The 25,012-nt window shown below is 41.4% G+C and overlaps 1 protein-coding gene across 4 annotated transcripts in view; it reads right to left on the bottom strand.

Moving 5' to 3' along the window:
• The window catches only part of PDE1C (phosphodiesterase 1C), a 1,393,842-nt gene that overhangs the window by 659,881 nt on the left and 708,949 nt on the right, over positions 1 to 25,012 (bottom strand). Inside the window, exon 2 of one of the 4 annotated variants that reach the window (XM_044293927.1) lies at positions 10,919 to 10,945. The exons of the other annotated variants lie outside the window; for them this stretch is intronic. Within the exon in view, the coding sequence (XP_044149862.1) occupies positions 10,919 to 10,945 (27 nt within the window). The remainder of the gene's footprint in view (positions 1 to 10,918; positions 10,946 to 25,012) is intronic. 4 annotated transcript variants of the gene reach the window in all.

The raw sequence follows: 25,012 nt of genomic DNA, 5'->3' as shown, positions 1-25,012 counted from the left end.
GGAAATTCTTTTGTACCCTTTTGCTGACTGATACCTTTTAACAATGAGATCCCTCTGATGCTTTGGAAGCTCTCTGTGGGCCATGACTTTTGCTGTGGGATGTGACTAAGAAAATTTCAGGAAAGTCAACTAGAGCAGCTGAACTTTATTTGGGGTTAATCAGAGGCACTTTAAATGATGGCAGGTGTATGCTAACTCCTATTTAAAATGATTTTAAATGTAATTGTTTAATTCTGAACACAGCTACATCCCCAGTTATAAGAGGGTGTGCACACTTATGCAACCGTTATTTTTTTGTTTGTTTTCTTACCTCCACCTAAAAGATTTCAGTTTGTTTTTCAATTTAGTGGTACAGTTTATAGGTCACATTAAAGGTGGAAAAAGTTCTGAAATGATTTATCTTTGTCTCAATTTTTTATATCCATTGTGACTGCACCGCTGAACGGCAAATAATATATATTTTTGTGACACTAATACATGCCAAAAAGGGCTGTAATTTTCTCACTTCACAACACAACGGCAAATACATTTTTTCTGCCACTAATACATGCCAAAAAGGGCTTTAGAACATATAACTGCACCGCTGAACGGCAAATAATATACATATTTTTTGCCACAAATACACTCCAGAAAGGGCTTTAGAACATATAACTGCACTGCTGAACAGCAAATAATATGTTTTTTTTTGTCACTAATACACGCCAAAAAGGGTTTTAGAACATATAACTGCACCGCTGAACGGCAAATTTATATTTTTTTGCCACTAATACACGCCAAAAAGGGCTTTAAAACATATAACTGCACCTCTGAATGGCACATACAGGGAGTGCAGAATTATTAGGCAAGTTGTATTTTTGAGGATTAATTTTATTATTGAACAACAACCATGTTCTCAATGAACCCAAAAAACTCATTAATATCAAAGCTGAATATTTTTGGAAGTAGTTTTTAGTGTGTTTTTAGTTTTAGCTATTTTAGGGGGATATCTGTGTGTGCAGGTGACTATTACTGTGCATAATTATTAGGCAACTTAACAAAAAACAAATATATACCCACTTCAATTATTTATTTTTACCAGTGAAACCAATATAACATCTCAACATTCACAAATATACATTTCTGACATTCAAAAACAAAACAAAAACAAATCAGTGACCAATATAGCCAGCTTTCTTTGCAAGGACACTCAAAAGCCTGCCATCCATGGATTCTGTCAGTGTTTTGATCTGTTCACCATCAACATTGCGTGCAGCAGCAACCACAGCCTCCCAGACACTGTTCAGAGAGGTGTACTGTTTTCCCTCCTTGTAAGGCTACTTTCACACTTGCGCTTGATCGGATCCGTTCTGAACGGATCCGATCATATTAATGCAGACGGAGGCTCTGTTCAGTACGGATCCGTCTGCATTAATAACTTAGAAAAAATTCTAAGTGTGAAAGCAGCCTGAGCGGATCCGTTCAGACTTTCAATGTAAAGTCAATGGGGGATGGATCCGCTTGAAGATTGAGCCATAGGGTGACATCTTCAAGCGGATCCGTTCCCATTGACTTACATTGTAAGTCTGAACGGATCCGCTCGCCTCCGCACGGCCAGGCGGACAGCTGAACGCTGCAAGCAGCGTTCAGCTGTCCGCCTGTCCGTGCGGAGGCGAGCGGAGCGGAGGCTGAACGCCGCCAGACTGATGCAGTCTGAGCGGATCCACTCCATTCAGACTGCATCAGGGCTGGACGGAGGCGTTTGGGTCCTCTCGTGAGCTCCTTCAAACGGAGCTCACGAACGGACCCATGAACGCTAGTGTGAAAGTAGCCTAAATCTCACATTTGATGATGGACCACAGGTTCTCAATGGGGTTCAGATCAGGTGAACAAGGAGGCCATGTCATTAGATTTTCTTCTTTTATACCCTTTCTTACCAGCCACGCTGTGGAGTACTTGGACGCGTGTGATGGAGCATTGTCCTGCATGAAAATCATGTTTTTCTTGAAGGATGCAGACTTCTTCCTGTACCACTGCTTGAAGAAGGTGTCTTCCAGAAACTGGCAGTAGGACTGGGAGTTGAGCTTGACTCCATCCTCAACCCGAAAAGGCCCCACAAGCTCATCTTTGATGATACCAGCCCAAACCAGTACTCCACCTAGACCTTGCTGGCGTCTGAGTCGGACTGGAGCTCTCTGCCCTTTACCAATCCAGCCACGGGGCCATCCATCTGGCCCATCAAGACTCACTCTCATTTCATCAGTCCATAAAACCTTAGAAAAATCAGTCTTGAGATATTTCTTGGCCCAGTATTGACGTTTCAGCTTGTGTGTCTTGTTCAGTGGTGGTCGTCTTTCAGCCTTTCTTACCTTGGCCATGTCTCTGAGTATTGCACACCTTGTCCTTTTGGGCACTCCAGTGATGTTGCAGCTTTGAAATATGGCCAAACTGGTGGCAAGTGGCATCTTGGCAGCTGCACGCTTGACTTTTCTCAGTTCATGGGCAGTTATTTTGCGCCTTGGTTTTTCCACATGCTTCTTGCGACCCTGTTGACTATTTTGAATGAAACGCTTGATTGTTCGATGATCACGCTTCAGAAGCTTTGCAATTTTAAGAGTGCTGCATCCCTCTGCAAGATATCTCACTATTTTTGACTTTTCTGAGCCTGTCAAGTCCTTCTTTTGACCCATTTTGCCAAAGGAAAGGAAGTTGCCGAATAATTATGCACACCTGATATAGGGTGTTGATGTCATTAGACCACACCCCTTCTCATTACAGAGATGCACATCACCTAATATGCTTAATTGGTAGTAGGCTTTCGAGCCTATACAGCTTGGAGTAAGACAACATGCATAAAGAGGATGATGTGGTCAAAATACTCATTTGCCTAATAATTCTGCACTCCCTGTATTTCCTTTTGTGCCACTAATACAAGCCAAAAAGGGCTTTAGAACATATAATTGCACTGTGGAACGGCAAATAATATATATTTTTTTTCCACTAACAAACTCCACAAAAGGCTTTAGAACATATAACTGCACGGCTGAACGGCAAATAATATATATTTATTTGACACTAATACATGCTAAAAAGAGCATTAGAACATATAACTGCACCGCTGAACAGCAAATAATATATATTTTTTGCAACTAATACACGCCCAAAAATGCTTTAGAAAATATAACTACACCGCATAAGGGCAAATAAGACGTAGAAATATTTCCTTGTAATAAACCCTGTTAATGACTCTATCAAACAGCACTTGTATCCCAATAACAAGAACGGTTTGCTGAAATTACAGAGCTGTATAATGGAAATTTGGATGCCCAGTGAGTGAAGCAAGGTGTAATAGGATTGTTCCTATTATCCAGGCTGTAAACTCCCCTACTGAACCCTTTTCTGCTTCAATTCTGTGGAATGATTCCACCCTTTCATTTTCCTGAACTTCTATAGAGCCAAATAAAAGATTTAAAGTATTTTCTACCACTGTTCCTAGGGCCTGCTGAAGTCTCTCCCTGCACTAAGTACACTGGAAAATGGCTGAATACAAGATGCCTGAGGCTATTTATAGGGCTGTGACATCACAGGGCTGGCTGGCTGCTGATTGGCTGCATGTATGGCATTCTGGGTGATCCCTCATTCCCAGAGTTTCTAGCTCTATGTCCTAACATGTGCAGCAGCCATTTTAGAAAAAAATTTGGTTCGTTACCACGAAGAGTGAGGAAATTCGGATTCGGAGCGAATCTAATTTTTCCTGAAATTCAAATCAAATTCCACTTTCTCAACTTCGATTCGTTCATCTCTACTCACAATAACTGATGGAAATAACTGACCAAAACATGACTTGAGATTGAGGCTTTAGTGCAATGAGGCTCTGCTGCCTCTGTCTCCTCAAAGCCAGAGGCATAATGGGAAATGTAGACGGAATGGAAAGATGGAAAGATGGTAGATAACCTATAAATGGCATATCAACTAAATCTGGTACACCCAAGGAATACAAAAGAGCATCTACATCATTCTTGAATGATAGAATATACTATAATGTAATAAACATTCATTTATTAAAAGGGGTTTTCCAGGCTCATGATTTTGATGACCTATTCTTAGGATAGGTAATTCATATCTGCTAGTTGAGAGTCCAAAATGCCACACCCCCACTGACCAGCTGTTCCCTACAGCCTCTGGTGCTAAACCAGCACTGTAAATGGAACATGAGACACAACTCAAAGTGTAGTGGCTGTGTCGGGTTACTGCAGCTTATCTCCCATTGAACTGAATAGGAGCTGAGCTGTAGTAACATGGCATTGGCCACTACACTTTGAATGCAAAACTCAATTATCATGGCTGTGTCACGTGTGCTGTGACAAGTTGCCGTGCATGCCATTGCCAGGGGCAATGTGTTGTTTTTAGCATGTGTGTGATCTGCTCCTGTTTCCCCTGTTACTTCCCTGGCTGGTGTGTGAGGGGTTAACCACCTGGCTGGGTGTGGTCACTAGGTGCTTCTTATGCCTATGGCTGGAGGCCAGGATTCAGTTGTACTCCATTGGTGTGTGCTGGAGTTATGCTCCTGGTCTGGATTTGCCTTTGGTGAGGACCCCTTGGTTCCCTGGAGGGGGAACTACATGTCAGTGAGCAGGTCTGCTTGGGGCCACCATGCATCCTGTCTGCATGGAGGTCCAGGCAGTTTCTGGTTTGCTGGATTCTGCGTTTATTGTTTTGTGCTGTGTTTTGTTGGGTGAACAGGTTCCAGTATTGTTGCATGGGTCCAGTCGTCGTTGTTTGCTGCGGCAGGTAAGTGCGTGTTTCTGGGCTCTTATCTGCCAATCCAGTGGCTGTTCACTGCCTTTCCCTTCCTTGCATCTAGGCCGGTTGAGACTCCTATTCTTCCGTTTCTTGGAATTCCAGGGATTATCAGGGCGACATAGGTTCCTTGGTATGAGCCGTCCTACCATCTGGGTCCGTTCATATGGTTATAAGTCAGGGCGAGGATTAGGGAAGCTCTAGAAGGTGACCTGCTCCCTTATCCCTGTTCAGGCCTAGTTGTTATCACTGTTTCCCTACGGTGTTCGGTGGGGAGTTTCCCCCACTCTCCAACATGACATCAATGTGATCAGTTCAGGGCCATATTACAGGGAATGCAAAAACATGACTCACAGTAGCAACTATAGGTCAATTTGATTGGAAGTGTAACGCATCCCATTTAACTAATAAATATTCCATTGCTTGCAAACAAAATATATGTTCTGTTTGATGTTTGTAGTTGCCACAATAATTGGATTGCTGAGACTGAATTGATTCAATAATTACAGGTTATGACAGTGCTATTCCAAAACCAAGCAGCTATTAAGAATTTCTTACATGCGCACAGAGAAATATTAGTCCATAAAGTCCTGTACACCGCAGTTCAATCACAAAAAAATATAGCAACGTCAATAACGATAATGTAAAATAGAATCATTATAAATCTATTCCAAAAATAATCGTATTACTCTGCATTTATGACTCAAATGTTTACAAACAAGTCTTGACATTATGAAGAAATACAGTATTTTCAGACTGAAATGTGCATACTGATCATATTTGGGCAGATTTATGAAACTGTCTAAAAGAAAAACTGTCTTTGTTGCCCATGGCAACCCATCACAGCACAGCTTTCAGGAACACGACACAAAATGAAAGCAGTGCTATGGTGGGCTGCTATGGACAACAAAGAGTTTTTCTTTCTTACTGTTTCATAAATGTTTCCTATTATGATACTGTGAGCTGTGATTCATCTAAATCTATATTATCACATTGTTCCAATCTTACAGCATACTTCTACTAAACTGTGATGAAACTGGTATACAGATATACTGCAAATAAAAACGGCAAGGAAACTAGATTTTTTACTTCTGTTTATTAGTTCTACCGTATTTTTTGCTTTATAACACGCACCTGATGAAAAGACGCACCCCAGGTTTTAGAGGAGGAAAATAAGAAAAGAACATTTTTTATTTTTATTTTAATAATTCACACTTTTTCAGGCATGGAGGTAATGTAATATGTTTATTTTTTGTATATTTTATATGTAAAATTGGGAAATGGAGCAGTTTAAACTTTTAGTATTTGTGTTTTTTTTTACTTTTTATTTACTATTAGCCCCCTTAGGGGCTAGAACCCTTGCCCTATTCACACTAATAGAGCTCTATTAGGGTGAATAGGACTTCACACTTTCCCTGCTGCCCTGTGCTTTGTGCAATTGCACTGCTGGGGCTCAAATCGGAACTGCCACTGCCACCAATAAAGAGGAGGGGAGGAGGGGATCCTGTGGCCACTGACACCAATGATACTAATACTGGGGGGGGGGGGCGCACTGCGCCACCAATGGTTCAAATTTATAATACTGGGAGGTGGGGCGCACTGCATCACCAATAAATGTAATGAACACATTAATTCAAGTATAGGAGGAAGTGGGTGCCGACGGCGGTATGACTTACCCGGCCCCAATAACAGGGCATGCGATCCGCCGAACCGTGGCAATTAACCCCTTATGTGTGGTTATCTTCCGCGGTTTGGTGGATCGCATGCCCTGTTATTGATGTCGGGTGCCGGGTATGTCATACTGCCCTTGGCACCCACTGCTCCTATACTTGAATTAATGTGTTTTACATTCATCGGTGGCGCAGTGGCCACAGCCCCTTCCCTCCTCCTCCCTGCTCTCTCCCCATTGGTGGCAGCGGCAGCCGTGTCACAGTGGAGAGGGAGGGACTCTCTCCTTCTCCACTGTGCTAATGAAGAGAACATGGCGTACGCTGAGAGCAGCACCTGCCATGTTCTCTAACTGATACTAGGCAGCGGAGCCGTGGAGCCTAGTATCGTTACATAGTAAGACCCGGTGGAACCCTAAAGCATACTGGCGAGTGCTTCCATAATGGAAGCGCTCACTAGTGTTCACTTTATAAGACGCATAGCCATTTCCCCCCCACTTTTGGGGGAACAGAGTGCATCTTATAAAGTGAAAAAAACAGTATATTTACCGTTGTTAAATTCTTTATCTATTGTTAAGCTTATTCCATGTAGAATGCTTCATTCACATTAGTGATGAGCGAATCTGGTTTGTCCTGCTTTGGACAAAACCGATTCGTTCACAAATAAAACAAATAAAAACAGTCAAACTAGAGACTGAGAGATTAATTGCCAATGAGAGTAATACTAACTCTAAAATGTTCTTCAATTATATAAATGGTAAAAAGTATAAATCTGAAGGTGTCGGCCTTTACAGAGTAATGAGAGGGGAGTTGCAGAGAGCGATGAGGAAAAAGCAAAGATATTAAATATTTTTTTTTCTCCACTGAAGAAAATAAACTGTCAGATGAAATGCAGAATATAAAAGTAAATTCCCCATTAAAAGTGCCCTGTCTGACCCAGGAAGAAGTACAGTGGCATCTTAAAAAGCTTAAAATAGACAAATCGCCAGGACCAGATGGCATACACAGCCGTATCCCAAGAGAATTAAGTAAGGTCAAAACCAGACCCTTATTTCTGATATTTATGGACTCTATACTGACAGGGAGTGTTCCACAGGATTGGCGCATAACAAATGTGGTGCCAATATTCAAAAAGGGTCCAAAAACAGAGCCTGGAAACTATAGGCCGGTAAGTTTAACATCTGTCGTGGGAAAACTGAAGGTTTTCTAAGAGATGCTATCTTGGAGTACCTCAATGAAAATAAGCAAATAACTCCATATCAGCATGGCTTTGTGAGGGATCGGTCATGTCAAACTAATTTAATCAGTTTCTATGAGGGGGTAAGTTCTAGACTTGACACCAGTGAATCAATGGATGTCGTGTATCTGGACTTCTCAAAATAATTTGACACTGTACCACATAAAAGGTTAGTATATAAAATGAGAATGCTTGGACTGGGAGAAAATGTCTGTATGTGGGTAAGGCTACATGCACACGACCGTGTGTGTTTTGCGGTCCGCAAATTGCGGTTCCGCAAAAAAACGGATGACATTCCGTATGGCATCCGTTTTTTTTGCGGATCCGTTTTTTTTGCGGATCCATTGTAATAATGCCTATACTTGTCCGCAAACTAGAAAAAAATAGGACATGCACTATTTTTTTAGCGGAGCAACGGAACGGACATACTGATGCGGACAGCACACTGTGTGCTGTCCTTGTTTTTTGCGGACCCATTGAAATGAATGGGTCCGCATCCTATCCGCAAAAAAAACGGATCGGACACTGAAACAAAATACGGTCGTGTGCATGTAGCCTAAGTAACTGGCTCAGTGATAGAAAACAGAGGGTGGTTATTAATGGTACACACTCAATGGTACACACAGATTGGGTCACTGTCACTAGTGGGCTATTAATGGTACACACTCAATGGTACACACAGATTGGGTCACTGTCACTTGTGGGGTACCTCAGGGGTCAGATTTGTCCTCTATTCTCTTCAATATATTTATTAATGATCTTGAAGAAGGCTTGCACAGTAAAATATCAATTTTGCAGATGACACTAAACTGTGTAAAGTAATCGACACGGAAGAGGACAGTATACTGCTACAGAGGGATATAGATACATTGGAGGCTTGGGCAGAGAAGTGGCAGATGAGGTTTAACACTGACAAATGTAAGGTTATGCACATGGGAAGGAATAATGCAAGTCACCAGTACATACTAAATGGTAAAACACTGGGTAACACTGACATGGAAAAGGACCTAGGAATTTTAGTGAACAGCAAACTAAGCTGTAGAAACCAGTGTCAGGCAGCTGCTGCCAAGTTCAATAAGATAATGGGTTGCATCAAAAGGGGCATAGCTGCCCGTGATAAGAAAATAGTCCTGTCATTTTACAAATCAGTAGTCAGACCACACATGGAGTACTGTGGACAGTTCGGGGTTCATGTGAACAAGGCAGACATAGCAGAGTTGGAGAGGGTTCAGAAGAGGGCAACTAAAGTAATAACTGGAATGGGTGGACTACAGTACCCTGAAAGATTGTCAAAATATTATTATTCACTCTAGAAAAAAGACGACTGAGGGGAGATGTAATTAATATGTATAAATATATCAGGGGTCAATACAGAGATCTCTACCATCATCTATTTATCCCCAGAACTGTGACTGTGATGAGGGGACATCCTCTGCATCTGGAGGAAAGAAGGTTTGTACACAAACATAGAAGAGGATTCTTTACGGTAAGAGCAGTGAGACTCTGGAACTCTCTACCTGAGGAGGTGGTGATGGTGAGTTCACTAAAAGAGTTCAAGAGGGGACTGGATGTCTGGAGGGTAATAATATTACAGGCTATAGAGAGGGGTCGTTGATCCAGGGAGTTATTCTGATTGCCTGACTGGAGTCGGGAAGGAATTTTTTTTCCCCTTAAGTGGGGAAAATTGGCTTCTAGCTCACAGTTTTTTTTTTTTGCCTTCCTCTGGATCAACTTGCAGGATGACAGGCCAAACTGGATGGACAGATGTCTTTTTTCAGCCTTATAAACTATGTTACTATATTACTGTGTTACCTGTATCACTGAATTTCATTAAAATCCCTATCTCTTTACATGCGGCAAAATGTATGGGCTTCGATGAGGCTGTATTAAGATCACCATTAACATAAGATTTTACTGTGAGTAATGGCACATGCAGAAATGTATTTTATAACGAATCCAGATTAATAATTGTGGCAATTTCCAGAAATCCAGGTTCAGATTTGTTATAAAATACATTTATGCATGTGCCACTACTCTTGCAATAACGGTGGCCATCTTAACACAGCCTCATCGGATTGCATACATTTTACCGCATTTACGGACATAGGAATAAACGAATTGGGTTTGTCTAAAGCAGGACAATTCACATTCTCTCATCACTAGTTCACAGCAAAGTCAGGCTTTCCGTTATTCTGCCCACTCATAGGAATAGAAAAATGGAATGCAAGCCAAAGATGGATCCATCACCATCGGCACCCAACATGCCCTGTTGACAATAAAGGGGTCCTTCGGGTTTATTTTATGGTGTCCTTCATTTTACTAGACAAAACATCACAGCATACTGCATTATTTTCTTTGTTACTTGCATCCAATGACAGACAGGAAAACGACAGACAGGTTTTATGTCTAGCATGGGAACACAACCAAACAGAACGGAATGCATCCTGGTTCCATTCAGTTCCATTTGGTCCCCACTGACAATGAATGGGAACAAAACTGAAACGTTTTCCTCCGTTATTGAGATCCTATGATGGATATCAATACCGGAAAGGAAAAACGCTGATGTGAATGTAGCCTTAGTGCTCTATAACACAAAAAAATGTTGCACAAGGCCTGCTGCACTGAACCTTTACTGCCTGCGTTTTAAGTTTTCACTCCAATCAATTATTGCAAGACTGAGCAGATTTATCAATGTATTTACATCAATGTCCTAGTGCAAATACATTGAAAACTATAGTATTCATGATAAACATTATAATTATAAAGCAGTTGTGAGTAACTTTGGTATCATATCGAATACTGTACATGACTCATTTACTTTCAATCTCTAGCCCTTCATGCTACGCTCATTGCCTATGGAGATACTAACTGTATACCGATTTATTCAGCTAGTATTGAGTAAAGTAGGATCTGTAGATCTGTGTGCACTGAACCTGCCATTGAGGTTGCAGCAGTCAACCAGAATGACTATGCAACATGAATCAAGATAGCAGTTGCATAGTGTACCATAAAGTCTGGAAGAAGTATTGGTTCAATGCTCACTTAAGAGCACTCTGGCCAGTAAGTTAGTCATGTAAATATCATCATATAGCGTACAAAAAACACAAGAGTTTTTAAAGTGTATTTTCAACTGTGCAGTTGTGAAGACCCCATAAAAATATAAAAATTCTATCTAAACAATTTCTTTAAGAATTGTTTGTGTCCTGAACTGAACATCGTCTCAAAAAGCGAGTCCTACCTTTGTGATGTTTTCTTGTATTTTCTCCTGGAAAAAAAAAATCAAAACATGAAGTCTGGGAGAATCGCTTAATAATAGATGTTATCTCTCATGATCATGAGGAAATGTTCTTAGGATGGATGATGGATCAACAACCAGTTAAGAAATCAGTTGGATTTACAGCTACAAAACTAGATTTTCATCAGTTGCAAATGATATGAGCACATGATGATGCTCTAGCTGGAGATGAAACCAATTAACACATTTGGAATGAAATAAGTGACTTACTGTATAGTGAGGAGTAAGTACTTGTTGAGCTAAGCTGCCCAGGTGCCTAAAGTTGTAAACAGCAGACTCACAGAACTAATGTATGTGATTGACAATAGCATCAATCGCATACTTTTAACCCTTCAGATGCTGTGGTGTAACATCCACGGCATCTAGTCAGGCTGGGGGTAGCCAGGGTGTGTGTGCGGCAGCCTCTGTATTCCCGAGTGATACAAGGCTGCTGCACATTAGTTCATAGGAACACAGTGTCATTTTCAGACTCCAATGCTAATGCATTGGAGTCTATGAGAGAAGCAATCTGATGATTGCTTGTTATAGTTCCCTATGAAACTACAAAAAAAAGTGTACAAAAATGTTTTTAAAAATATAACATTTTAAAAAATATATATAAAAATTTAAATTGCTTCCTTTATGAAAATAAAAATAAAAACACATGAACAGTAACAAAATAAACATCATGGGCATCACTGTGTGTAAAAAGGACTGTACTATTAAAATATAAAAATATTTATCCCATATAGCAAATATTGAAGTGAAAAGTGATTTTAGAAAACCATACACACTCTAAAATGGTGTCCATGAAAAAGTAAAGATTAATCTGCAAAAAAAGAGCCCTCAGACAGATGATCTGTACGCATAACTACAAACAAGTTATAGGGGTCAGAATATGGTGACAAAAAGAAGAAAAAAGTCAAGCTTTTTATTTTATTTTCAGTATTAAAACACAAAAAAAACTATACATATGTAGTACCACCATAATCATACTGACCTGTAGAATGAAAGCAACAACTTAGTTTTACCACATAGAGAACACCGTAAAAACAAAACAAAATAAAACTGTTGTGGAATTGTGTTTTTTGTTCCAATTTCACCCCATTTGAAAAAAATAATCCAGCTCCCAAATACCCGTACATTGTATGCAATAATAAATCATGGCATTAAAAAGTGCAACTTGTCCTGCAAAAAGCAAGATCTCGTACGGCTATGTGAATGTAAAAATAAAAATGTGGCCCTGGAAAGGCAGAAAGTGAAAAACAAAAAAGGAAAAACTTCCTGGGCTGAAAGGGTTAATGATGGTGCCTGCTCCGGAGTGGAGCAAGCATCATAGCTGCTGGGTGTCTACTGTTTTATACAACAGACATTCGGGGCTAATGTTTGCAATCATTTAACCCCTCAAACACCATGGTCAAATATGACCACAGCATCTGAGAGGTAAAAAACTCAGAAAGTCACGCTCCTTGTCCTGGAACAGCCCCCTACATGCCAATCAGGGAAGCCATTCATTCACTGTGAAACACCTGAGTCTGCTGGAGACTATCAGACCTTTCACAGGTATATTCCATTGTAGGCCTCCAGGTAGCAGCAATACATTGAAATATAGTAAATGTTCTATTTAGCAGTGTATTAGACTCTATTGCATCTGACGACTGCATGTTGTTGGGCCTTTGGATAGCAAAAAACAAAAGTAAAAAAAAAAATTAAAATAAATATATATATATATATATATATATATATACACACAGAGCCTTAGATATACCATTATACCATATATATATATATATATATATATATATATTTCTAATCATACTACTTTTCCCAGAATAAAAATAAATAATAAAAAATATCATAGCATCGCCTGTACTATCTAAATATAAAAATATTTATCCCATACAGCAAACGGCTTAAGAGGAAAAGATCAAAATGACATGATTTATCAATTTCATCATTTCACCTACCCCCAAATTTTTTTTATAAAAAGTGATCAAAAAATCATACACACACCAAGATATAAATAAAAACTACAGATTGCCCCACAAAAAAAATAAGCTCTCATATAGCTCCACAGACATAAATATATAAAAGTTATGGGGGTCAAAATATGTTGATGAAAAGAAAAAATATATATTTGTGTCAAAGTTTTTCTTTTTTTCAGCATTAACACACACGTAAAACTATATAAATGTGGCATTGTTGTAATCTTACTGACCCAGAAAATGAAGCTTGTTGTAATCATACTGACTTAAAGAATGAAGATAACAGTTCAGTTTTACAACATATGGAATGCCGTGAAAATGAAACTCATAAAAGTGGCAAAAGTTTTTTTTTTTTTTCCAATTCCACCCCATTTGGATTTTTTTTTCCATTAGAAAGTACAACTTGCTCAGCAAAGAACAAACCTCAATATGGCTGAATGAAAAAATAAAAAAATTATGGCTCCAGAAAGGCATAATTGTATAAAGCTATTATACAAATATAACACAAATTGTAAATTAATGAGCAGCATTGTATGCAGTACATTAACCTCATGTTGTTTAATTCTTATCTGATAGAATTTAAAGACAATATAAAAAATTAAAACGACTTTGCTCACCATGTAAAGACATCATATTAATTTCCACAACACTGGACACATTTTGGCTAGGTCTACACGACGACATTTGTGTCGCGCGACAATTTTTATAATGGCAGTCTATGTTGTCGCACTGCAACATGCGACATGCTGCGACTGCGACGCGACAGTCGCAGAAAATCCATTCAAGATGGATTTTTCAGCGACTGTCGCGTCGCAGTCGCAACATGTCGCATGTTGCAGTGCCACACCATAGACTGCCATTATAAAAATTGTCGCGCAACATTAGTGCAACAAAATGTCACGCGACAACTGTTGCGCCCTATCTGTCGCGCGACTTTTTGTCGCGCGACAAATGTCGTCGTGTAGACCTAGCCTTTAGGCTCTGTTTGTTCTCTACAATTTTAGATTTTCATCAAGCTTTTTGGTACTTTGACAGCAAGAATAACACAGTCGGCAGAACTCAAATACTGAAAATACTGGAACTCCGACAGACATCAATAAAATCAATAGTGCGATAATTGGGAAAATGAATCCATCACGCTATAATCAGCTATGACGCAAGTGTGAACAGAGCCTTAGATATACCATGAATTGCCAACATGTGAAAGAATATGCAATTTTAACACCAATCGTTATAATTCTGTTCATTGATGATCATGTTTTCTTTAATACGAATTAAAAGAGTAAAAATGTAGCACTCTAATAGATGGTTTCATTAGGTATTGACTTTGTGTCTCAACTTTATCTAGGATTTTGGCGATATTTGATGCAAAAAAGTCAGGTGATGTTTTGGACAGTTTTTTGGGGTCATGCTTGGCAGGGGGAAGGGCTTAATAATAAAGGAGGTGTGGTCTAAAGATGGCTTTTTGTCATGTAAAAATCTGAAAGAAAGGGCAACTAAAAGTTGTCAAACTTTTAGACAGGTAATCTATAGATGTGCCACATATATCCAACCTAAACCACTCTGATAATCCTGGCACAGATAAAGACACCCGGTCTACACGTCTACCCCCAGTAAATATGGGCAACTGTGTTCAGTTTTTATTACTTGTGTAATGCTGTACAACCATTTGTAATGCCATTTTATACTTTTTGTTGCTTTTATCCCTTGTTATCACATTTGTATGTCTTTTCATGTGATTATTTCAGCATACATCCAAGTGTCCATTGACCAATGCTGTCTCATCAGCTGCAGATGTATCCAAGACATACTGTAGCCAGAATATTTTGCATCTTTTTCCTTCCCTATGCTGGTTTCTGTAACTGTACATTTTCTTTCTCTAGCTATGCTTGCTGAGAGAGCAAGAGAGAAGTCAGATGTGGGCTGTGGGCTTTGAGCCACCATGCACCTTCCTACTGTTGCTTTCTTTTCCCATCATCCATATGCACTGTCTACTATTTAAACTACACAACATTTCTGGTGGCTTAAGAGGGAGCCTACGGGCTGCAAGAAGGTGCAGTGAAGAATATACCCCATTCTTCCCAAAATTATATTACAGAGTTTCATGTATTTGAGTTACTTACATAACAACTATAACAATCAACACCAATGAATAATCCTATAATTAATAGTCCAAATCTGAATGCATAACCGAAAATATGTCACCTACAGAGATACCAGCATGCTGGTCTTACAAAATGTCTTTAAAAAAATTGTATCTTTGTTAATACATATTCAAAACTAGTCACATGAAAACAGAAAAAAATCATAGGACATCTGGTAGGCAAACCACACATATTCTAGAACTAGGGAACGGGAGATAACCAGGTAGGTAACACCAGATGGGTATACAGTAAAACATTTGTAAATATGCATACAAAATACATCAACAATAAAGGTCCTAATGCACATAAAAATTGTAGAAGCCAATGTCGTGTGCCAAAACGATCCCCCCACTCCCGACACACATTTTGCAATGGAAAGCTTTTCCTTGTGGGTATACCATTGGCCTCTACTATTGTATTGTTGGAATATTTTGTATGTACATTGGCCTGTGGATTACTAATTGTTGACTAGAAACCCACTTTATATTTACTTAACTGGGTGCCTCCTCTTCCTTATTTGAACGTGCTATGACCTAGAACAGGGATGGCGAATCTGCGGCTCTCCAGCTGTTGCAAAACTATAACTCCCAGCATGCCCAGTCTGCCTACAGCAAGGCATGGTGGGAGTTGCCAATCAGTTGTTTGAGAAGGCAGCGGTGCTTCTGTTTGTGCCTCAGCCTTCTCGCAGCTTACCAAGCCGAGCGCCATACATTGCATAGCGGCTGTGCTTGGTATCGCGATCAGCCAGCCCCGGGTGTCAGACCCCACCGATTAGATACTATACTGAGGATAGATCATAAGTATCAAAATCACGGGAAACGCATTAAATCTTGTTAAGATCCAGACATGTAAAAGGACACACAAACACAGAAACTTGCTTGTGACGCGTTTTGAATGGTAGCCACACTCTTAGTCGCACACTTTTTCTTTATCAAAAAGAAAAGAACAGCAGAAATGAAGGAACTTTATACATAAATTACATTATCTATCCTTCCTCTCTAGGATTTAATTTCCTAAGCAGAATTCGTTAAGTGGTGACTGCACCAGTACTAAATCTAGCTACACTCGCCAATTGAATCCATCACTAAATTGACAGTTTAGAAAAAGCAGTCTTCAGATAAGCCTAAATGTACTTCTATTGATTTAGGATCATAATGAAGTAAATGATTTAAATAGACCATGGGAAATTGCTTGGCGGATGAATTCCCAGGAATCTGACATGCTGTTGGTGTCATTATTCCCACACCTGCGGTTTCTTTACATGATGGCTGATGATGCTCACTCCACACTACTAATTCTGTGTATGGTTGTGACTTCATTAACCCTCCGGTTACTGTGCAGAAAGTAAATAGTCACAGCTGCTATGAATTATACTCCATTGTACATGCTCTGCAGATAGTAATTCTCTATGGGTATGCGGAAGTAAAAAAAATAATAATATCTTATTTGTAACTGCGGTTCAATATGGTGAGAATTTTTTTTTTCTTTTCTTCCAGCAACTTATTTTTCATTTTGAACAGAGATATGTGATATAAAGTGTTCCAGACACTGTAAAGCTCAACTGAACTCGATGAAAAGATAAAGTCTCTCTTCTGCAAGGTATCCTGCCTGTCTCCAAACAAACCATGACAGAAAGATGTTCAGTTCCTCACTAAGCTATCAAGGAGGAATATTTAAAAAAAGAAATATGACCAGGGAAACAGGAAGTTGCCCATTTTGTGTAGATGACATGATTTATTATTAAGAACGTGTTCTATGTGTATTGAATAAAAACAGTGAGTACTGCACTTCAGAACACATCTGCTTTAGGCCTCTTTCACACGGCTGTTGCGGAAACATGTGCGGGTGCGTTGCGGGAACACCCGGGATTTTTCTGCGCGAGTGCAAAACATTGTCATGCGTTTTGCACTCGCGTGAGAAAAATCGCGCATGTTTGGTACCCAAACCTGGACTTCTTCACAGAAGTTCAGGCTTGGGATCGTTATTCTGTAGATTGTATTATTTTCCCTTATAACATAGTTATAAGGGAAAATAATAGCATTCTGAATACAGAATGCATAGTAAAATAGCGCTGGAGGGGATAAAAACATTTTTTTTATTTAACTCACCTTAGTCCACTTGTTTGCGTAGCTGGCCTCTCCTTCTGTCTTCATCTTAGCTTTTTGTAGCATCAAGGACCTTTGGTGACGTCACAGTCATCACATAATCCATCACCATGGTAAAAGATCATGTGATGGATCATGTGATGACTGTGACGTCACCAAAGGTCCTTGTTGCTACAAAAAGCTAAGATGAAGACAGAAGGAGATGTCGGCTACGCGAACAAGTGGACTAAGGTGAGTTAAAAAAAATTTTTGTTTTTTTTTAACCCCTCCACCGCTATTTTACTATGCATTCTGTACTCAGAATGCTATTATTTTCCCTTATAACCATGTTATAAGGGAAAATAATAATGATCGGGTCTCCATCCCGATCGTCTCCTAGCAACCGTGCGTGAAAATCGCACCGCATCCGCACTTGCTTGCGGATGCTTGCGATTTTCACGCAACCCCATTGATTTATATGGGGCCTGCGTTACATGAAAAACGCAGAATATAGAGCATGTTGCGATTTTCACGCAACGCACAAGTGATGCGTGAAAATCACCGCTCATGTGAACAGCCCCATAGAAATGAATGGGTCGGTATTCAGTGCGGGTGCAATGAGTTCAACTCACGCATCGCATCCGCGCGGATTACTCGCCCGTGTGAAAGGGGCCTTATAGTTTAAAGCAGTTTTCCAACTCTTTGTAGCTGACAACCTATCTGGATTGATCATCAGCATCTGATCCGAGGGGTTCTGACACCTAGAACCCCCCAATCAACTATTTGAGAAAACCCTGGTGCTCCTGTTAGTGCTGTGGCCACAGAGTGGCAAGGTGACATAGTGTGGAGATGGCAGTAGCAGCAGCAGCAGCAGCAGCATAAGGAGACCAAAGAGTGGCAAGTTGACATAGTGTGTAGATGGCAGCAGCAGCATGATGAGACCACAAAGTGGAAAGTTGACATAATGTGGAGATGGCAGCAGCAGCATCAGGAGGAAACCATAGAGTGGCAAGGTGACATAGTGTGGCGATGGCAGCAGCAGGAGGTGACCAGAGAGTGGCAAAGTGACATAGTTTGGAGATGGCAGCACCAGCTGCATCAGGAGATCTGAAAGTGACCCGGTAACAGAGTGGGGCGGTGGGTGGCTATACCAGTAGCCGCTGATGAAGGTGGGTGAAATAAGGAGCACTTGGCATCAGATGTGTGGCATCAGGTGGGTTGAGGCATCAAAGTAGTAGCTGAGGCAGGTAGTCATAAAAAAAATGGTCTCTTGTATCAAAGTGTTGGTGTTGCACCATGGATGATCTAGTCTGATCCATCAGGAATTGGTGGTTGGAAATCCTGGCTGATCCACGCCTGATTCATTTTGACAAAAGTCAGTCTCCCCACATTTGGATGGACAGGCAAGTTCTCTTTGGGGTAACTATGGCCCCTGCTGCACTAAATACCCACTCTGATGCCACACTACTGGCCGGGCAGGACAGCTTTTCCAGGGCAAAATCTGCTAGTTGCGGCCACAAATCCAGTTTGTGGCCGCAACTAGAGAAGTTTATTCACTATGCGGGCGATTAAAGCTACTCCATCCGGTTAGACCTGCGAGAGGTTGGACGATGAGGCCGATAGGCAGCAGCCAACTGACTACATAGGATGTCTCTAGTAGTTTAGTTTGTCCTCCCTCTCAGTGGGTGTAAAAAAGGCCCCCATTCTGGACCTGTAGCAAGGGTCCAACAAGGTGGAAAGCCAGAAGTCATCCCTTTGCCGAATGGTGACAATTAGGCTGTCACTACGCAAGAAAGTGAGCATGCAGTGGGCCATTTGTGCAAGTGACTCGGAGGGACTCCCTGTCTCCATCTCCATACTGCATACTGCCACGGTGTGTCCGGGTCCTCTGTCTCGTTTTCCTCATCATCCTATAGCCCCTCTGGCTGCTTCCGCTTCTCCTGTCCTGTCAGCTGAGTAGACAAACCACCCATTTGGATGCACATTGCCCGTGCTCCAATGTCCTCCTCCCCCTCCTCTTCCAGTTCAGTCCCCACAGGGCTCATATGGCCGTGAGATCGAGGCGCCACGTCTCTGTCCCCTGACCAGTCATTGTTACTACATGCTATCTGTTCCAGGACATGAAGCAGTGGAATTATGACGTTCATCCCGTAGTCCTGGCTACTGACCAATAACGTGACCTCCTCAAAGGGCCTGGGTAAATGGCAGGTGTCACGCATGAGCTACCTGTGGCTCACATCGAAGTTACACAGGGTTGTACTCCTATCTGCTTACATCATCAAGAAATCGTTGATGGCCTTTCTCTGTTCGTATAGTCGGTCCAACATATGGAGGGTGGAATTCCAATGGGTGGAAATGTTGCAGATCAGCCTATGTTGGGGGATGTTCTGCCACTGCAACTCAAGGAGGGTGTGCTTTGCGGTGTACGAGTAGCTGAAGTGCATGCAAAGTTTACTGGCCATTTTTAGGAGGTCTTGCAGAAGGGTGGAAAACTTCAGGAACCACTGGACAACCAGATTGAACACGTGTGACATGCAGGGCGCATGGCTCAGCCTTCCTTGATGGAGCGCCGACACAATGTTCTTCCCGTTATCAGTCACCATAGTTCCGATTTTGAGTTGTCGGGGAGAAAGCCAGGATTCTATTTCTTGATGCATCACATGGAGCAGTTGCTCCACTTTGTGACTCCGTTCACCAAGGCAAGCCAGGTGCAGAACAGCGTGACACTGCCAAGCCCTGCACATGTGGTATACTGGAGGGGCACTGTAAATTTTCACTGCAGTGGAGGCTGTGGAGGATGAGAAGGCAGAGGCAGACATTGTCGCAGGACCAATGGCGTGAAAACGTGGAGGAGGAAGCAGTGTGACCTGTCCAAGTTGCTGGCGTGGCTGTGCAGGAACCACATTCACTCAGTGAGCCGTAATGGACATATATTGTCCTTGACAGTAGTTACAGCTCTACAGGTCGGCACTGCCGTGCAAGGACTGGCAGACACAAGGACTGGCCCACCTTCTGTTTTACATGTGTGTGCAGGGATGGTACTTCCTTTTTAGCAAAGAAATGACGGCTTGGGACTCTCCACCTCAGCTCGGCATAAGCCATTAGTTCTCTGAAAGGTGCAGGATCCACCACTCAGAAAGGGAGGGACTGAAGCATCAGCAACTTGGACAGGAGCACGTTGAGCTTCTGCGAACGTTGGATGCGTGCACGCATACTGTTGTTTCTTGGCAATCGCTTTGGTGATCGATTGCTGTAGGAATGACTGACGAGGAGCAGGAGCATCTGGACCAGCAAAAGATGGGATTGACAGACAGCTCCCTTCAGCTGAGGTGGTGGAGTCTTGACTGGCTGAAACTGGGTGCATGCCACTGTGTGATATAGTGGTTGCTGCGGCAGGCTGGACCACCACATCGGAGCCACGGTTCTCCCAGGCCACTGTATGGCGATGCTGCATATGTTGATGCAGAGCCGTAGTGCCAACATTGGCACCCTGGCCACGCTTCACCTTCTGCCCACAGATGCGACATATGGCCATGTTCACCTCCTCTGGCACTTTGAAAATAAACTGCCACAATGCTGAGTAGGTGATTTTCCCCCCAACAGTCCGCACTGACTGATTGCTACTGCAGCTGCCTCCGTGAACTCCTGCACCACTACTTTTTGGGCAGGTAGGCTACTGCAAGGAAGGTTGTCTACCCCGGGCGCGTTTGGCTCCTGACCTCCTACTGCTGCCACCCTGCTGACTCGTAGCCATGCTACCACCTTGCTGGCTCCACTGCTGCCTCATGGGCAAGCTGCCACACTCTTCTGCTGATAATGATGAAGGCCTTTCTGCACCCGGCTACCAAGTGCGATCGGCTTCACCATCATCGATAGGTGTCTGCACATCACTTATGTACTCCTCAATGGGCTCTGGGTCAGGAGCTTGACCACTCACAGCACAAGCTCTCACGTCACTCTCCTCATCACTACTTGCCCGACTAGCGGAGGAAGCGGCGGATGTCTCCTCCAGATCTTGGCTGGGCAGTAGCTGCTGACTGTCCTCTAGTAGCTGTTCCTCACTGAAAAGTGGAGCATTGCCTACAGCATATACTACTTCTCACGGTGAGGGAACAGAAAAGGCAGAGGCAGGTTGAGGACAGGTGGGGGCACAGGGCCTGCTCCCGGGACATGCCAACTAAGGGTTGTGTCTGACTAACCCACCGACTGTTGTCTGGGGGTGTCTGATGTCACTTGGGATGACGTGGATGACTGAGTTAACCAATCAAGAACCGCTGGGTTGCTGGTCGAGACATGACCTGTAGAAGACACCGGGAGCTCAGGCCTCTCGCTGCGACTACTGCTGCCATGACCCCTTACTCTGCTGCGACCTCTGCTTGCACCAGAAACATTCATGCCTCTTCCACTCCTCTGTGCATGCCTGACATACTTGTAGCTGAAATAAACAAATTAAACGGAAATTAAAACACCCCTAAAAGCAACAAATATATTTTTCTTTTTGTATTAAAATACGCCACTAAATTATTTCTGCGCAAATAACAAAAAACGGAAACTGAGTATATATTTCTTGTATTGTACTAAAATAGGCCACTAAATTATTTCTGGACAAATACAAGCAAACGTGACCTGCGTATATATTTCTCATATTGGACTAAAATAGGCCACTAAACGATTTCAGAGTAAATAACAGAAAAAGTGAACTGCTTATATTTTTCTCTTTTTGTACTGAAATATGGCAATAAACGCTTTTAGCCCGAATAACAACAAATGCGAACTGCGTCTATTTTTCTCGTATTGGAATGAAATATGACAAGAAACGCTTTTAGTGCAAATAACAGAAAATATGAACTTAGTCTATTTTTCTATTTCTCTCTATAAATATGGCAATAAACGCTTTTAGCGCAAATAACTACAAAAATGACCTGCGTAAATATTTCTCGTATTGCATTGAAATAGGCCACTAAATGATATCAGCGCAGTTAACAGCAAAAGTGATCTACATGTATATTTATCTTTTTCCACAGATAAAAGCCACTAAAGTTTTTTCAACATAGCACTTGCACCCCGAAAACTAATTGCTGGAATGACAGAGCTGTATTATGAGACTATCTGGATCCCCAAGTAATGTTTCCCTGCACTTGTAAATCGATTGTTTTCACAATGAGCATTTTCCTGACTCTCCCTAGCATCTGCACACGTCTCTCCCTGCCTGTGAAATGATTCCTCTCACTATTCTTCCCCTGCACTAGTAAATTGCTTCTTTCCTTTTTTTCTTTGTACAATTAGTTTTTCTTTCACTCTCCCTAGCGCCTGCATACACGTCTGTCCCTAAACAAAGTATGATAGTGAATGGCAGACTCTAAGATGGCTGCAGTATTTATAGGGCTGTGACATCACTGGGCTGGCTGGCTGCTGATTGGCTGCATGCATGGCATGGGTAATCCCGCCTTCCCAGAGTTCCTTGCCCCATGTCCTCACATGTGTAGTTGCCATTTTAGGTGCCATTGTAGCCGGTTAGCCACCATGTTAGGAAAAATTGCGATTCGTTACCACAAAGCGCAAGGAAATTTGCATTCGCTCAGAATCTAATTTTTCCTGAAATTCGGAACGCATTCGACTTAGTTTATTTTAATTCACTCATCTCTAGTAACGTGACCCCCAAAAAACTGTAAATTGGAAATGTTCATCACACAAAATACTGTATATATTTTAATATTTTAATACTTCCGACTTAGGCTACTTTCACACTTGCGGCAGCAGGGTCCGGCAGGCTGTTCCACCGGGGAAACAGCCTGACACATCTGTGCTACGGCTAGCCCACCGTGCCGCCGGAAGTCCGCTCCGGCCCCATTCACTATAATAGGGGCAGGCCGGAGGTCTGGCCACAGCACTGGCAAACAAGCCAAGAGGCGGCCAGACAATAACCGCAGCATGCTGTAGAATCAACAACTGACATCACTTGCTTTGTATAGTATGTGAACACAGGCAACTATAACTATATCATATTTATAAAGGAATGCTTGCTAACGATATACCATAAGATGTTGCTATGAGCCACATATTAACTGCTACCACTCACTAGAGAAACAATAGGGATAACTGCTTAGAAACAGTCCCTGAACAGACACTGCTTTAGAAACTGACGTCTTTTCTTCAGTAATCCAGCTCATGTACTCTGATAAGTGAAGATGTTCTGAAAGCAATAACCATGATTAACATTCATTCTTGAGACAGCCTTTCATTTGCTTGTACTCTTGTAGCGTGATCATTTCATTTCAGAATGGGATACTGAGACAGGTACACTGATGAGATCAAAAAGTGATTCCCTCACTTACATAGAAAGTGTCTCTTTTCTTGTCTTTAATGAATGCTTTTACTCTTTAAAGCATCAGCAATCAGAAATAGAAGAAAAACTCCAAATGATCTGCCTAATGATTATCTAACATTTGCATTTACAAGTATATGGCCACCTTCACACAGTCAGTGCTTGGCCAGGTTGTGAGCTAAAGCCAGGAGAGGAGCCTCTGCTTATAGCATATGGTTAAACACATCAAGGGTGCCGAAAATTCCTCTTCATCTATTCTTACATACTTTTTTTGTTCCCTTCTGCAAACATATACTCCTGACCACTTCTTCCTTTTGTGGATGGAAGAGCAGCTGCATTTAGCATTTACGGAGCTACTATATTTTTGGTCAACCAGGCATCACAAAATGACTAGTTCCTGCTCCTTTTTCCATCACTCTTCTTCTTTAACTGCGGATCTTTCTTTTAAATTTACAGGTAATTCAATGTTGTGCCTAATTAGACATTCAGGCAAGGCATTCATTTTTATCTTCACAATAACTTTTTTAACCTAAGGCTTTATCATCATGACAAAGGTCAATGTGATTAGAAAAGAGTTTTTTTTTGTAAGAATTTACTTATATTTAAACACATTGAATGAATCTTTTCATTCTTGAAGCTGCATCAGACTGTGTTCTGATGTGATAATTGTGAGATTTTATTCTTCCGCCTGATGGGAATTACTTGCAAATGTTTTCACAGGGAATAAGATTATAAAACATCACAGTGCATAAACCAATAGATGTGAAGCCACAGGAGACAACTCCATTTTATGATTCAGCAAGAGACAAGACCTAATAGTCCCATCCACAAGATTGAGTAAAAATGGGAAATTATTTCTGATATCATGTCAAAGGAGCGTTCTCAAAATATGAAAATGTTACAAAAATCCTTAAAAGACATACTGTACAATAAATTGGTGCGATAATTAAGACACTGTGTAAGACGAAGATCACCAGCATGTGCCTGGCTTTACAAAAATGTACAACCGAACAAATATCAAAAGAATGTATGTGGCTCAAATGAACAATTATTATAATTTTAAATTTATTAGGAAAGATCTACCTGGTAAGTGCCTTTTCAACTACACTCAGATGCATCGGAGCAGCTGACAAGGTGATTCCACGTCCACAGGCAATATTTATCCCTGAAAGATCAGACTAGAAATCTGAAGTAAATTACTGCAATATGTAAGTCTTATTTCATGTAAGCAGATGAAATAAAATTGTAAAATGTGCTTTAGACCACAGATGGGTCATTATAACGCTGGCAGCGCTAAGTGAAGATTTAAGGAATTTATTTTGTTGGAAAGAAGAACCGTTGGAAAGAAGAGCCATTTTATAATCTGATATTTTAACTGTGTGTCGCTAGAATATGTCAGAGAAGAAAGGTTTGTAGCTTGCTTCAAATAGTGGCTCCACCAAAATCTGAACATCAAGAAGTGACTCAACTTAAAGGGGTTGTCCAGTTTTATGATACTGATGAGTCATTCCAGGATAGGT

This window comes from Bufo gargarizans, chromosome 5, assembly GCF_014858855.1.
Source record: "Bufo gargarizans isolate SCDJY-AF-19 chromosome 5, ASM1485885v1, whole genome shotgun sequence".
Lineage (NCBI taxonomy): Eukaryota > Metazoa > Chordata > Amphibia > Anura > Bufonidae > Bufo > Bufo gargarizans.
This window is presented reverse-complemented; position numbering and strand designations above follow the sequence as displayed.